At 38.7% G+C, this 14,189-nt stretch overlaps 4 protein-coding genes across 8 annotated transcripts in view; 3 read left to right on the top strand and 1 right to left on the bottom strand.

The window, feature by feature from the left end:
- The window catches only part of Usp (retinoid X receptor ultraspiracle), a 57,678-nt gene extending 57,361 nt beyond the window's left edge, over positions 1-317 (bottom strand). Inside the window, exon 1 of the mRNA XM_070664073.1 lies at positions 160-317. Coding sequence (XP_070520174.1) covers positions 160-178 — 19 coding nt within the window. The 5' untranslated portion in view covers positions 179-317. The remainder of the gene's footprint in view (positions 1-159) is intronic.
- A 268-nt stretch (positions 318-585) lies between these two features.
- LOC139106945 (thiamine transporter 2) lies at positions 586-4,100 on the top strand. Of its 2 annotated transcripts, none has more exons than XM_070664069.1 (7): positions 586-843; positions 1,143-1,331; positions 1,410-1,794; positions 2,009-2,425; positions 2,983-3,175; positions 3,267-3,402; positions 3,480-4,100. In XM_070664069.1, the coding sequence occupies exons 2-7, from the start codon at positions 1,197-1,199 to the stop codon at positions 3,657-3,659; spliced, it is 1,446 nt and encodes a 481-aa protein (XP_070520170.1). In that variant the 5' UTR covers positions 586-843; positions 1,143-1,196; the 3' UTR covers positions 3,660-4,100. The 2 variants fall into 2 exon arrangements, with proteins under 2 accessions (XP_070520170.1, XP_070520169.1); XM_070664068.1 differs by having other exon boundaries at positions 586-856.
- Positions 4,101-5,691: 1,591 nt separating this feature from the next.
- On the top strand, positions 5,692-11,367 carry LOC139106816 (serine protease inhibitor 88Ea-like). Its single transcript, XM_070663794.1, has 4 exons — positions 5,692-5,877; positions 8,140-8,481; positions 8,942-9,320; positions 9,498-11,367. Exons 1-4 carry the CDS (start codon positions 5,863-5,865, stop codon positions 10,079-10,081), a joined length of 1,320 nt encoding a protein of 439 aa, XP_070519895.1. The 5' UTR covers positions 5,692-5,862; the 3' UTR covers positions 10,082-11,367.
- On the top strand, positions 11,191-13,347 carry LOC139106817 (serine protease inhibitor 88Ea-like). 4 transcript variants are annotated; one of them, XM_070663795.1, is made up of 4 exons: positions 11,191-11,323; positions 11,489-11,768; positions 11,909-12,275; positions 12,502-13,347. In XM_070663795.1, exons 2-4 carry the CDS (start codon positions 11,523-11,525, stop codon positions 13,056-13,058), a joined length of 1,170 nt encoding a protein of 389 aa, XP_070519896.1. In that variant the 5' UTR covers positions 11,191-11,323; positions 11,489-11,522; the 3' UTR covers positions 13,059-13,347. The 4 variants fall into 4 exon arrangements, with proteins under 4 accessions (XP_070519896.1, XP_070519899.1, XP_070519898.1 ...); XM_070663798.1 differs by having other exon boundaries at positions 11,909-12,197; positions 12,511-13,346; XM_070663797.1 differs by having other exon boundaries at positions 11,909-12,197; positions 12,502-13,346.
- The last annotated feature ends 842 nt before the right edge of the window (positions 13,348-14,189 follow it).

Raw genomic sequence — 14,189 nt, 5'->3', positions numbered from 1 at the left:
TCAAAGTACGGCCGCTGAACTAGTTCCGTTTCGACCCTGACACTGCCATTGCCCCCTCGGGGGCGTCGCGCGATCCGTGTCAGATGCACAATATTGCCGCGATGCGTGTTCCCACGCGCGCCGCCGTATCGCGGTACTCGGTATATATGTGGGACTTACCCCGATCGGAGGACTCCATCGTCGCTCTTCGGACGCTGCGCTGCGGTCCCGCGGGGGCCTCCTGGGGCACGGACTTCGTGACACACGCGGCAAGCTACTTGCACTTCCACGGCGCACGTGGAGATAGTCCCGCTCGTCGCTCTCACGGCGGCTGGCACGCACGACACGGCGCACGGACTCGAGAAAATTTCTCACCACGGTATAAACATGGCCGGCCCGCGCACGGCCGCACGGCTCCCTGGCCTGTCACAGTCCGCGCGATGCCAGGCGGGAGGGGGGTCGTTGAACCTTAATCGCCACGGGGGGACACGGCGCGACGGCGTTGGCGGAAGGGCACCGGCCGCCCGCGAGCTTCTTCTTTTCCGGGGCCACCGGGAAAAAAACGGCGTAGCACCGCGGGCTACGGTGGGCGCGACCTAAAAATAGATTCACCAATTCGGCGGATTGTTTTGACTAATAATGCGCTTCGCAACCTACTCGCCGGTGGCACCACTGAGCGGCTCGCTGAAGGTCCACCGGCGCGCCGGCCGCGACGCGAACGCCTCTAGCGAAACGTGCAGCATTACTCGGGCGAGCACTACCGGCAGTAGCGGTCAGCAGCGGTATTACGACAATACGTATATTTCGGAGCAGTACAATACGAGATTTATAAAGTAATAAGTGATGCAACGCGAGAGATCGCACGTGAGTTTCGATGGTGAGGTTAAATCTAACGTAACGTAAGAAATTATTCGCAATATTTAATTGCTGCAAATTAATTACCGAGATATATTACGTAAGATCAAAAACGATTCATTAAAATTAAAATTGAAAATATTAAGTAAGACTATGTATTTTATTTTATTTTTAATAAAACATTAATCTTACGTTGAAATTCTTTTTTTTATCAAACAAAAATATATTATAAGAGCACGAATTTTCGTTTTTATTTTATGTCATACCTAATAAACGACTAAATGTACATCTTTTTCCTTTCTTTGCAGAGATAAACTATAAATTTTGTTAAATCTTTTGAATGAATCTGTCAAACAAAGCAGATGTTTGCGAATATGAATTGGATCAAAATTTCATGCATTTTATGCATGTTTGGATGTTTCAAGGAGTTCCGACCCTCCGAATCGTTTGTAACAGACTATCTGACAGGAGAATGGAAAAATTTTACAGCTGAAAAAGTAAGTTTTGAAATTGATTTGAATAATTTTGTTTACTCAATTATTTTAATGATGCCGATAATGTGTGCAATTTTTCAGGTGAACGATGAAATTTATCCCGTGGCAACTTATAGTAACCTCGCAATGCTGATACTTGTCTTTTTGATCACAGACTTTGTCAGATATAAGCCTATCATCATATTGTGTGGCATTTCTGGCATTATCACGTTCCTTATGATAATACTTGGCAAGACTGTGCTTATAATGCAAATTATGGAATTTTTTTACGGCCTGTTCTTCTCAACAGAAGTAGCTTATTATACTTATATCTATGCCAAAGTGGATAAAAAACACTATCAAGAAGTGACGGGGCATACCAAAGCAGCCACCTTATTTGGTCGTAGCATGTCTGGCATTGTGGCACAACTAACTACCTCCTTTGATGTACTGAATTATCACCAACTTAATTTTATAACGTTCTCAGGTACGAGAGATAACATGAAGTACATAATCTAAATCTACACATTTTGTATACGACTATTTAATCATAATTTGTATAGAATTTTTATACCACTTATGCAAAGTAATGCCATTAAATAATACAAAGTATCGATATTGTTAAGCGTTTACAAAAATGTTGATACTTTTCGTATACTATAAAAAATTTATAAAAAAAATTACACAGTTTATTTTTTCAGCCTGTTGCTGTGCAACGATTTGGTCATTCGCCTTGCCTTCCGTGAAGCAATCGATATACTTCCATCGAACTAGCATTTCTGACGAAGAGCAAGGAAAAGGAGCGCTCGATTATCATTCACGGAATTCAAGCAGTTCGCAACAATCGCCATCAAATGATAAAAACATTAAATGTTGCAGCTCTGCAAGATCGCGCATGCCATTGTTTCACAAAGTTAAGAACGCATATGCATTGTTATGGAAACATTTTCTGCAAGCCTACACCAATTACCCCGTAGTTAAATGGTCGCTTTGGTGGGCACTAGCTACCTGTGGCTACATGCAAGTCATCGCTTTTATTCAACTACTGTGGCAAACCGGGGTGGAGTCAGGCGACAAAATTTACAACGGTGCTGTAGATTTTATTTACGCAATCGTGGGTAAGAAGATTATGTTGTTCTTCAGGGAAACATGCACTTGTTCAAAATGTTATAGTCTAAATCGAAGTCAGGACAATCAAATCAATGTTGGACAATTAGTTATATCTGTATTTTATGATTGGTGATAACGTTATCTGCTGACAATGAAGTAAAATGGTGAGATAAGTTTAATAGAGATAGCTGATAACGTCAGTAAAGCGATAAACGGTTTGCTTAATGATATTTATCTTTGTTTCAAGTCACAAGTAAAAAAAGTATGTTATGAATATATTAATGGTAGAAAAATATTTTGACTATTACATTATTTTAATAAAATATATTTTTAAATATTTTAGAACATTTTTTTTGTGGTTTAATTAAGTACATGCTATTCAACTTAATTCTCAGAATTACTTTAGATAATTACTTATCAATTAAACACAAATTAAATTAAATGCGTTTAATTTGATTAAAAGTTAATTAAAATTTACTGATAAGATAAAAAAAGGCAGCTAATTAACGATATAAATCGAATAAATTTATGTAAAAAATTATTCTTTTATATACTTTTTTTCCAGGTGCAGTAACTGTATTTTGCATAGGAAAAGTGAAGTTAAATTGGACTTTATTAGGAGATACGGCATTGTCCTTTTTTTCTCTACTGGAAGGTGCTGTACTAGTAGGATGTTCTTACTCCGAAAATATTTGGCTTCTATACCTCGGTTACATTATTTTTGGAGTGATTTACCATACAATGGTTACTGTTGCAAGGTATACTTGCAATTAACACGATTTAATTGAGAAATATCTCTTGAAAATTAAAACTTGAAAGAAAAAAAATTAAAGTTCGGTTTGTTCACAGCTTTGAAGTCGCCAAATACATATCCGAAGATAGTTACGGCCTCATATTCGGAGTGAATACGTTTTTCGCATTATTAACACAGAGCTTGCTAATGATCGTGGTTGTTCACGTGCTCAAGCTTGATATCAGGCAGCAGGTGAGTTAATGCGAAAAGTGTTTGAAGACTAAGCGTTAGTTTTTTTTACGTAATGCAAAACATTTTATATATTTCAGTTTTTCGTCTACGGCAGCTATTTTCTGGTCTTGGCCCTAGTGTACATTGTGATAGGCATTATTAATGTCGTGCAGCATTATCGAAGTGGCGCGGGCTTCCACTTTTGGGTCAGCAAAGATGATAAATCTTCATCTACTAGTGATGCGAGTAACGAACTGCCCAAGCGCGATAGCAAATAAGATAGCGGTTATTTAGTTGACAATTTAATTATACCACACGTTTTTTTTTTATCGTAAATTACTCTATGCCGCAGTTGTTGATTTCATAAAGCATTTATATTATACGATGTACTTCATGTTTTCTCCAACGCAGTGCGTCATTGTTCCTTTACAATTTTTAATGTTCCTTTTTATAGGTAGAATTATACGCAGGGATTTATTGTAGTTGTATGTACAGTATTAAATCGTGAGAGTACTATTTTTTTTTTTTTTATAAAATAAAGATTAGGTACTATTTTTGTAAAATAGTAAAGGTGATATATATTTTATACTAGCTGTTAAAAATTTTACTTTTTGATATTGTTAAAACAAATAGTTTTTAAATAAAGTTTCTGAAAAATTATATCTCGTTTAGATGTTCTCTTATTTCAGACAAGCGAATTGTAACACATTAATCTATATTATTCAATCTCTATGTCGTGATGAAGATACGAACGATAAAAGATTTTTATATACATTTCTCTAGCGAAGTTTTTTCCAATTACAAACTACGAAAAAAGAAATTATGCTACTTACCGATCTGCATGAGCTCAGCGGAGTTGTCGAGTTCTGCCGGTGACTGTAACATAAAACAGAAAACATTAATGAAGATATGTCAGTTAATTAATGAGATTAATAAAAAAAAAAAAAAAGATTTTTTTTCTTTAATTTATACTTACTTAAAAGTTGCTCCGCCGATGTATGATACCCTTCCTGGGCCTCCTCCTCCTCTCAGGATGTCTGCGGAATGTCAGGTCGATCTTTCCTTCAATAGTAGTCTTATCTGAAACAAAAAAAAATTACGATTAATATTCTGTTCTGTTCGATGTCTAATTAAGCTATCGATTTCTTGAGTCAAAATCAAAAATTTTAAAAATGTTCCCCAGTAATAATTTTTTTTTATCGCATGCATTCTTTAAAATTAAATTACTTTATTCGTTAATTGAATTTGTGTCGCTATTTATTTGAATGATTAAAACTGACAAAGTGAATCGGTAGGGTAAATATATTCTTTGGTTTTTCCAAAGCTTTTTTACGACGCAATTAGCATTTACATTGTTATCTAAATTGCGCGAATGAACGTTTCTTTTAAGTTCTGTTTTTTCCAATAACGGCAAAAGCTGCGGTTCGTTATAATTGATCGTTGTGCTGATTCGATCGGGAATTTCCCAGATCCGTGCCGAAAGTGCGTACAAATGTGTAAACACGCGTGAATACGGGAATATTCATGCGACTACCGTCGTCGCATTACATATAAAGTCGATGGCAACGCGAAAAAAAAATGCAATCGCAAGTGCGTTTTGTTGCGAGACGCTGTTATTAGAACGCTCTTATCAACAGAAATCCCCGTGATAAACCGGTGCTCCAGTAAGATCATGGTTTACCTTCAGGTAAGATTAGATTTACTTAACCGGAAGATTACATCTCTCGTGATTCAGTCTGGTATAATTTTTAGTACATCCCCTACCAGTGATATTAAAATAAAACATCACAGGTCGTTTTGATTTAAAGATTAAACGTCTTATTTACTACGACAATAGTGATGCAAGCTCGGTGCGTATTAGATTAACATAATGCGTTAACAGGGATCTTTAACGAGAAAACGACTGACATAAATTAAAATAAAATACGTCTGTTTGATAATTAGCCGCCAATGCGCCACAATAAGAACGCGAGGTCTGTCTTCACGATTCTCAATATATTAATTAAATCGTTGTAAAAATCATTAAGCTTCGTAAATTGTTTCATCGAACGCGGATTGAACTTTAAAGCGGATTTATGAAACTAAATTTAATTCGCAACATTATATGAAAAATATCTCTTTGATTTATACCTGTATTTAATTAAAAGATTTCGATAATTCCTGATTTTTATTTTTACTTTTCGCAAAGTGCAACCCTATTGAAGATATCTTTTACGTTTCTAACAAGCGATCCGATCCTGAATCCCCCAGCTCGTGCGTATGTCACGATGACGTTTTCCTCGCAAACGTGACAAACTAGTAGTGGGGAAGAGTGAGACCAGTTAAAGGCATTCTCCTGCGGCGTCTTTTCGTGATCGGACTTTAGTTCTGTTTTCTCTCGATCGTTGCTTGGACGTCTAACGTTAGTCCGGTTAGTCCTACGAATTGATCGACACGTCGGTGGTTTCCTGTTTCACCGGAGCACCGAGAGAAATTCGAACAATGTCATTTCTAACAGTGAGTGTCAAACTTTTATCTTTTTCTTTTTTTTGGCAAGTTTAAGTACTTATTTTACTTCACGAAATTTGTTATAAAATTTGTAAGAAGAGAAGACCATTTTTAGTATATTAATTAAAAATATTGTTTACGCTGTTATTTTTGACAACTTACTTTCGAAAATATTAAATTTTATCATATATCGTACTATATTCTAACCTTTGACAGCCAGCCTGGTCAATTGCGATAAGTCTTATCAAAATAAAAAAAACTCGTGAATGTTTTCTTCTTCTTCGATATATGTGAATAAGTTTGTGAATTAATTACGATTGAATTTAATACATGTTGGAAAATAATTAATTCAAATAATTTTATAAATTACTATAGAAATGTCGGGTGAATTATGAAAAAATGTCTTATCTTCTCGATTAATAACGTGCGACTTTTAATTATAATATTAATAATATTTAACTGTAATAAAATCATAGGAATCGGTAAAATTTAATGCATAAAATTCGTAGAACATTTCGACGATTTTTTAATTAAAATAAAATAATAAATCTTATATTATATTCAACGTAAAAAATACTTTCTCGCGTTATTCGAAGCTACCGTTTTCAAGCCTAAGACTTCGCTGAGTCAACAAGAGATGTTTGTATTTCTCTCGACGACTTTCAACGTCTGCCATAATTCAGAAATTGGCAATTGGCACTTTCAGAAAAGAGCAGTTATCACTCAACTAAAATTATCCGAATTACAGTTTGATGGCCTTTAATAGCTCAATTGAATGAACGTGTTCTATTCAGTTGCTTGAAACCTCATGCTCGTTTCTGGAACGGAAAGTGTCAGGCGGAACGTTCATCTTACGGATTTTCTAGGAATTCCCGCATTTACGTCGCTCGATCATTCACAAATCCTTACGTCACGAGCAATTACCTCGAGCTATTTGATGAATAAAGGGAACAAAAAAAAGAAGAGCTTGATTCCGAGAGCGAGGCAAACTATTGTGGCGAGCACGCACGTCGTGAATTGTGCGCGATACGTGATCGCAATGATAACGATTGCTGTACATTGGGAACAAAGGATTACACGCGGCACTTCGTTACCGTATATCGCGATATCGATCTCGCTAAGTTCGTATTATAACTCGGGCAATTGTAAAACTCCAATGTTAGCGCGGGCTCACCGTCCTCGTCCTAATTCTCGTTACACGGCGGATTCCGCCAGAAACTTCTTCGGCAAACAGAAACTAAGAGTGGCTTGTGTGAATTTTCAGACAGTTTTGTCTATCAGATAATTATAATACAGCGATTTCTAATCGAAAATCCCGCTTCTGCCGAAGCTTTCGTCATACTGTGGTTTCAGCCATGAAAGCCGGACGCTCTGTGATGTCACTGACTTCCCCGGCTGCTTTCACTCGCCGATTTCCGATCCGGCCGCAATTTCGCCTCAATTGCGTAGGAAAGTAACGAACCGGGGAAACACGCTGTTCTCCGGCGGAAGGAAATTGCGAAGGCGTCGCGCGAATTACGTCAGAGTCCGCAGACACGTCAAAGACGCAGATGCTGGCCGGAATTCATATTGCGCGCGATGAACTGATAGCCGTGATACGCGACCGCGAGAAGAGGGATCTCGCGTGTCCTCGCAAAAAAAAAAAAGTGGAGGCGAATTTGAAATTTAAATCACCGGGGCGAAACCTTGATCTTTGAATACTGAGACTTATTTAGGCGGGATTATTATTCGTCGATCTCGCATTCTATCGATACGGTGATCGAGCGACACGGTCTAGAAGTTCGCATAAATTATTACGGGCCATTGTCACGCGCAACATCGCGTTATAGAATGTTAAAAAAAAAAAAAAAAAAAAGAAGAAGAAGTACCGGGAGACCCAGATTCTTTGCGTCATTTTGTCTTCTACGTCAGATGCGCGTGATTCCTCATCGTTGCCGCTTTCTCCGGCGCGTGAGAAAGTTTTTCTTCCTCCCGGTCGCGGAGATACTACTCGTGGAAACGGCGTCTGCGCTTCGTTCATTACCGGGTCGTAATTTCTGCATTCCCGGGTGAAATTAACGAGCAGGCCGATCAGTAACTAAGTTCGATCTTAGTAATCGCAATGCGGCAGTTTCTAGTATGTTTCCATTCGAGATAAAATTTTTAGAGAGATTAGCTAGCTTCGTTATTTCGATATTGTATAATTAACGTCCTAGGGCGGCTTGCTTTATAGAACGAGCTATTGTTGCGACGAAGGACACGTTATCTAACGATTGAAACTTATTGTCGCAGGTGATACCGCTGCTGTCGGTGATCAGCATGATCTCGGCGCAATGTCTGACCGGAGATGACGTACCCACGATGATGGATCCGTCGTCCAGAGCGTCCTTGACGGAAGCCCGCTTCAAGTTCGCCCTCGACAGCCTTAAGAAGACCGCGCTGATCGAGACGAACGACAACATTTTCTTTAGCCCGCACAGCATCCACCATGCCTTGACTCTGGCGTACTTCGGCGCCCGCGGTACCACCGAGGACTCCCTCAAGCAGGCCCTACGCATCCCGAATGAACTGTCGAAGGTCGACGTGCAACGTAACTTTGCCATCGAGCGATCGCTGAATGAGATGCGTTCTCAGGTAAATGATTGTGTAACGATTCACTTCGTCGTCGGCGGAGGTATGTCAAGGCGATCGGCGTGCGGTTTATCCGCACACCGTCGTCGAGGATAAACCGTCAAGGCCCTAAAAGTGGTCGACACTCGCGGGATCCCCTTGGCCAACTTTTAAGAGCGTCCCGCTCAGCGAAACGTCGGCGCGAATGATGTTACGTGACGCAAGAGATTTCCGCGTACAAAAATGATAAGGCGACGATGAGTTTTAAATATAATATAATGTTGTACGATAGTTATTATAATATTTAAGAGATAATATTAAGAGACGTGTATATTCCTGCAGATTATTTTTTTTAGAAAATAATTGTTAAAGCTTCAAAGTTGAAAATTAATTTTTGTAAATTATAATTTCAGCGATTTCGCATGAAAATTTTTGGAGGCCACGGAGGAAGCAATTTTTTAATTCTTGGCATTTTTTATTTTAGATAAATGGATCTGCGAATTCCTACGATTATCAAGTCGCCAATAAATTCTGGATTACAAATTCGAAGAAATTGCGGGAATGCATGCTCGACTTCTTCGGCGATCAGCTGCAAGTGACAGATTTCAACACTAATCCCGAAGGAGTGAGAAACGAGATCAACGATTGGGTCAGCAATATAACAAAAGGCAACATTCGCGATCTTTTACCACCCAGTAGTGTTACGGAAGATACTGATCTGGTTCTGGTAAACGCGGTCTACTTTAAAGGCCTGTGGGCCCATCGTTTCGACTCGAAGAACTCCAAGCGCGACATTTTCTACAATTCCGGCGCGCAGAACTCAGTCACCACTTTCATGCGACAGAAAGGAAACTTTAATTACGGTACTATTACGAGTATATTACAAGAATATTACTATATAGACGCTGCTACCCGTTCAAATTTTATATTGCCACTAAATTTAATTAGCAATTAAAAAATGTACAAAATTAATTTTTTTATCTAACACCCCGGCTTTCATTCGTCTATCTTTTTCTTAATTAAAATTTCGATTTTTCCAGCTGTCTCAGAGGAACTAGGCACGTACATCCTAGAGCTACCCTACAAAGGCGACGAAATATCCATGTTCGTACTACTACCCCCCTTCTCTTCCGCGCGATCAATTCGAAACCCCTCGGACGGGCCGCAAAGTGGCCTCCGTCAGCTGGTAGAACGTCTCGCGACGGAGAAGGGATCTCAGGATCTTCGCGATCTCCTGGACAACGGACTGCCGGCGCGCGAGGTCGAGATCAGTTTTCCTCGTTTCGAGCTCGAGCGGGAGCTACCCATCACCCAGCTGCTGCACGCTTTGGGCGCTGGCGAACTGGTGACACCCGACGTCGCTGATTTGCGCGGTTTCGTCGAGGACGGTGAAAAAACCCTGCATCTCGGGGATGCTGTGCACCGCGCGCGTATCGAGGTCTCAGAGGAAGGCACCACGGCGGCCGCGGCCACCGCGATCTTCACCTTCCGGTCCAGCCGACCTACCGAACCAGTCATCTTCAAGGCCAACTACCCGTTTATCTTTCTAATCTACAACAAGGCCGAGCAAACTATTCTGTTCACCGGTATCTTCCGCTCGCCCAACGCGGCCCAATCGACGTAGTCTGGCGACGTTTAGACTGATCGCGTAGATTAAGAGAAAGAAAGGGGACTCGTGTCTTAGGAAAACGACATCGAGCAGTAATGTTTGACAATGAGAATTGACAAAATCGTCCTACTGTTCCTTTTCGATGAGTTAATATTATTTTTGACGGGAGCCGTTTTTTGCATGGTGTTGAATAATTTTTTTTTTTTTTTTTGGATGATAGGAAATAGATGGTCCTTTATAATTTTGTGCAATTGATTCTTACATGCGCGAGTTTTTCAAGTGTCAACGAAGGGACCATTTATTATTTGAGAGAAGTCTGCTGCATGAATCTCATTAATTTAGTCCCGTATTAGGATTTAATGTTTTAATTTTGAAGTTAGGTAAAGACGAGTGTACAACAAAATGAAAATTTACACGAAAAGACATTATTTGTCGTTTGATATAATAAATCTTTATCATAATCAAACTTTAACGAGTTCGACGATCTTAATCGACTAATTAAAACAGTTGCTTAACAAATATATATCTTTCGCTGCCATATTCCTTCTGTTTTCTTTTAAAATAAAAATATTTTATATTGCTTTAAATAAAAAATTCTGAAAAAATGGAAACTTATGTAATAAAAAGAAATAAAAAATTTCTTAAAACTTATTAATAAATTTTATAGTTCTCGGTCCATTTCATATGAATTAAAAATTGTAACTCATGTGCCCAGAAATTAAAATGAATGAATTCGAAAGCACGAGAGTTTCGGCAGTTTACGGTCAACGAAATTAGATATAAGATACCCACGTGTTAACACGTTACATGTACATATACGCATGTACGTAATTATAAATAATACACGACGTATCAATAATAAAATTAACGATACTATTTGATAAGTTTTGCAAAGGAGATTTTATGTAAATGAAGTGAACAACGAACGAATCGTTTGCACTTCGCAGATTTTATTCTAATCTTTGAAAAAGGTTTAGTGCAAGTTATTTCTCATTCCAAATTTTCGTGTAGTTCTCGTCAAATCGTGTTAGTAAATATCACCGACAATCGATCTTGACAAGGTATGTATCGCGGTGCTGCTTGTCTTCTCACACCGAATTCGCAAAGCTCGCTTACAGTACTAACTAAACTACAGACGTTGTACTTTGCTGACAAACTTATCGAACTAGAGGATTGAAAGAAATTCAGCTGATTTGGTGATCGACATCATTGTGATTTTGTTTGAGATCGAGTGAATAGCTCCAGTAATTAATAAAGGTATTGTTATATTAAACAATAAAATATTTATCACGTTAAACATACGTTCAAAACTCTTATTTATCTTAATTTCATCGTTTTTGATTTTCTAAATTTATTCCCTGCAATTTTTTACTTCCCCTAATGGTTTTACGAATTTTGTCATTTAACTTTATGCTTGTCAAGATTATAGACGACTTCAACATATTTTTTTTTAACGATGTTAACGGACGCGCGTTTCAAATTCGCCCTCGAGAGTCTGAAGAAATACATGTCGACGGAGGTAAAAAGTACCTTTTTCTTCAGTCCACACATTTTATACCATAATTTACTCGTAATATACTTCGGGACTGACGGAGACAGCGAAGGAACTCTTAGAAAAGTTCTCAACATCCCTGATGACGCCTCTAAAGGCGTAATCCAACAATTCTACTTTAATGGAGGAGTCAGTCAGTTTTGTTATATAGTGAGTGTGGTTCTTTTCGATTTAATTAACATCGCCGTACAAAGTATCTTCGAGAGTGTACGATTTTTATCGTTAATTTTTAAGAAAAAAGGATTTTAAAAAGAAGAATGGTAGTGTCATAATTATATTTTTTGTTTTAGTTAAGTAGCCGGGTACCTAACAGCTATACCTGCCGAATTTACAGTAGACTATTAATTAATGAAAACAGAGTGCTGTACATCGAAACGATGAATTTATTTTCGGCTGGTCATCAGGTGAAGGAAATTAATTTCGATTTTTTCCCGGACTATACAAGGACTTTCATTAATAGCAGTATTAAAGTAATAACGCAAGGATGCATACAAGACGTTATGCCACGAGGAACTATCGATACCAAAACCGATGCGATCCTGCTGAATGTGATATATTGCAAAGGCGTATTAGAATCAGGTTTTGAAATTGATATATGTGAAGTCACTCGTAAAAAGAGAAAGACTTCCTTTCCCCTGATTAAAACTTTCAATATCGGTCAGTGTAAAACAAATTACTTTAATTTTAATTTTTTTTATTTATTATTACTTTTTCTAACAGAATTTCTGAATTAATTGCGAACAAGGAATTTAAGTATTTTATTTAAAAATTGTGATTTTAGACCGATATTTTACTTAAAAAAAAAAAAAAAAAAAAATAGAAGCTTAATATATCAATCAATTTTCATCTGTATTAATATGTCTGTTTTTTTTAATTAAAAAAGTCTTTTTAGACAAGATCGAGCAGCTGGGCGCGTACGTCGTAGAATTACCTTACAAGCAAAAAAAAATATCGACGTACTTTGTCATTCCACTTAATTTTTTGGATCCGACCGAGACTTCCACGCAAAAAAATAGTCTTAACGAACTGATGGACCGTCTAACAACCGAGGAAGGAATTCAAGCGCTTCAGAGAGTACTGGACAATGGGTCAATGGATAGAACGACCGTGTTGTACCCGATATTGGACATTACGCTGAGTTTGAACATGCATAAGCTGTTGAACGCGATGGGCCTTCAAGAATACACGGCTTCCGGTTCGGGCACGATGAACGAGTTTACGTGCAACGGCATAAAACTCGGCGAGGCCGTGCATCGAGTGAACATTAAAATGACAAAGCGCACCGTCTGCGCGACCGCGGCCAATGTATTCTACACTAAGAATTCCCAAACCCATAAAGAAATAGCAGCTGATACGAATACGTTTGTTCCGTCCATTTGTTTCATCTACGACAAAGTCAACCGTAATATTCTATTCTGCGGCGTTCTAATGAGAGACTAAGGAAAGAAAGAAAGCGCATTCTTGTACTTACGACGATAACGATAATTCAGTCGTGATCGATGTAGCGGATCTTAGAAAATTTTTAAGTCAATTTACTAGTATGATCAAAATAATAAAGTGCGTATCGCGAGTTCGTTAGAAGGATATAAATTAAGAGTTTATATAGTTTTATTTAAGAAATCGTTTCGCTCAGTAAAACGCTTTTAATGTTATAAATTAATAAAATAACTTATGTAATAGTAAAAAAAAATAAAATAAAATAAAAGTAATAAATGAGTAATTTTTTTCATTGTCAAAAAGCTGCTAACAAAATTTGAAATAGAAATTTGCTGTATCGTGCCTACTTGATCGACTCGGAGAATACTTTCGCGATCGGTAGCTTGCGCCTTCTTCTGGTTGGATTGTTAAGCGAGAAATTCTCGAGGCTGAAACCCCATTCACCAAGCTTGACGTCATTCTGGGCTCTGCTTAGCTCGCCTACATTGTGCACACGTGTATGCGTACGTACATACGTGTCTTTACGTATCGGCGACCGTTAGCCGGTAGTATCCGCGAAACACGAGCATCTCGGGATCTACTTGCAGCCGTTGGAATCCTATTGCGTCACGTGGAACGCACGTATGTACGTGTGTATGTACGTACGCGTGTACACACGCAGCATGCGTGACTCGGTACGGGATACCAGAAACACGCGAGTTCGTCCTGGTTCACGCTCTCGAGTCCTTGACGTATTACGCGATAACGAGATGAGCGAACTCGAGATCCGTGAGAGACGCGAGGAACACTTTCGCGCTTCCTTGAAGAAACACGGAGTCGTTCTTTCGGCCGCGGCTAACTCCGATCGCGTTCTCCAGTCGGCCGGGACTCGCTGATTAATCGCAGGGACTTCTTCGCTCGCGTTTAGTTGCGTCATTCAGCTCGTTACATTTATAAGTTTTTAAGTCCGTTCTTAATAATACAACAAAAATAAATTGCGATCCCGATTCCGTGGCAATGAGAAATAAATCCCGCTACGCCGCGCGCTGTGGCTTCGGTCTTTAGTTTTGGGAACAGAAAAATAATCACGATCAACGGGGATATTAATCATTCGACACTGACGCATCGACATCGAATCAATTTTCATTCGACTAA

The sequence above is a fragment of the Cardiocondyla obscurior genome, linkage group LG12 (assembly GCF_019399895.1).
Source record: "Cardiocondyla obscurior isolate alpha-2009 linkage group LG12, Cobs3.1, whole genome shotgun sequence".
NCBI lineage: Eukaryota > Metazoa > Arthropoda > Insecta > Hymenoptera > Formicidae > Cardiocondyla > Cardiocondyla obscurior.
This window is presented reverse-complemented; position numbering and strand designations above follow the sequence as displayed.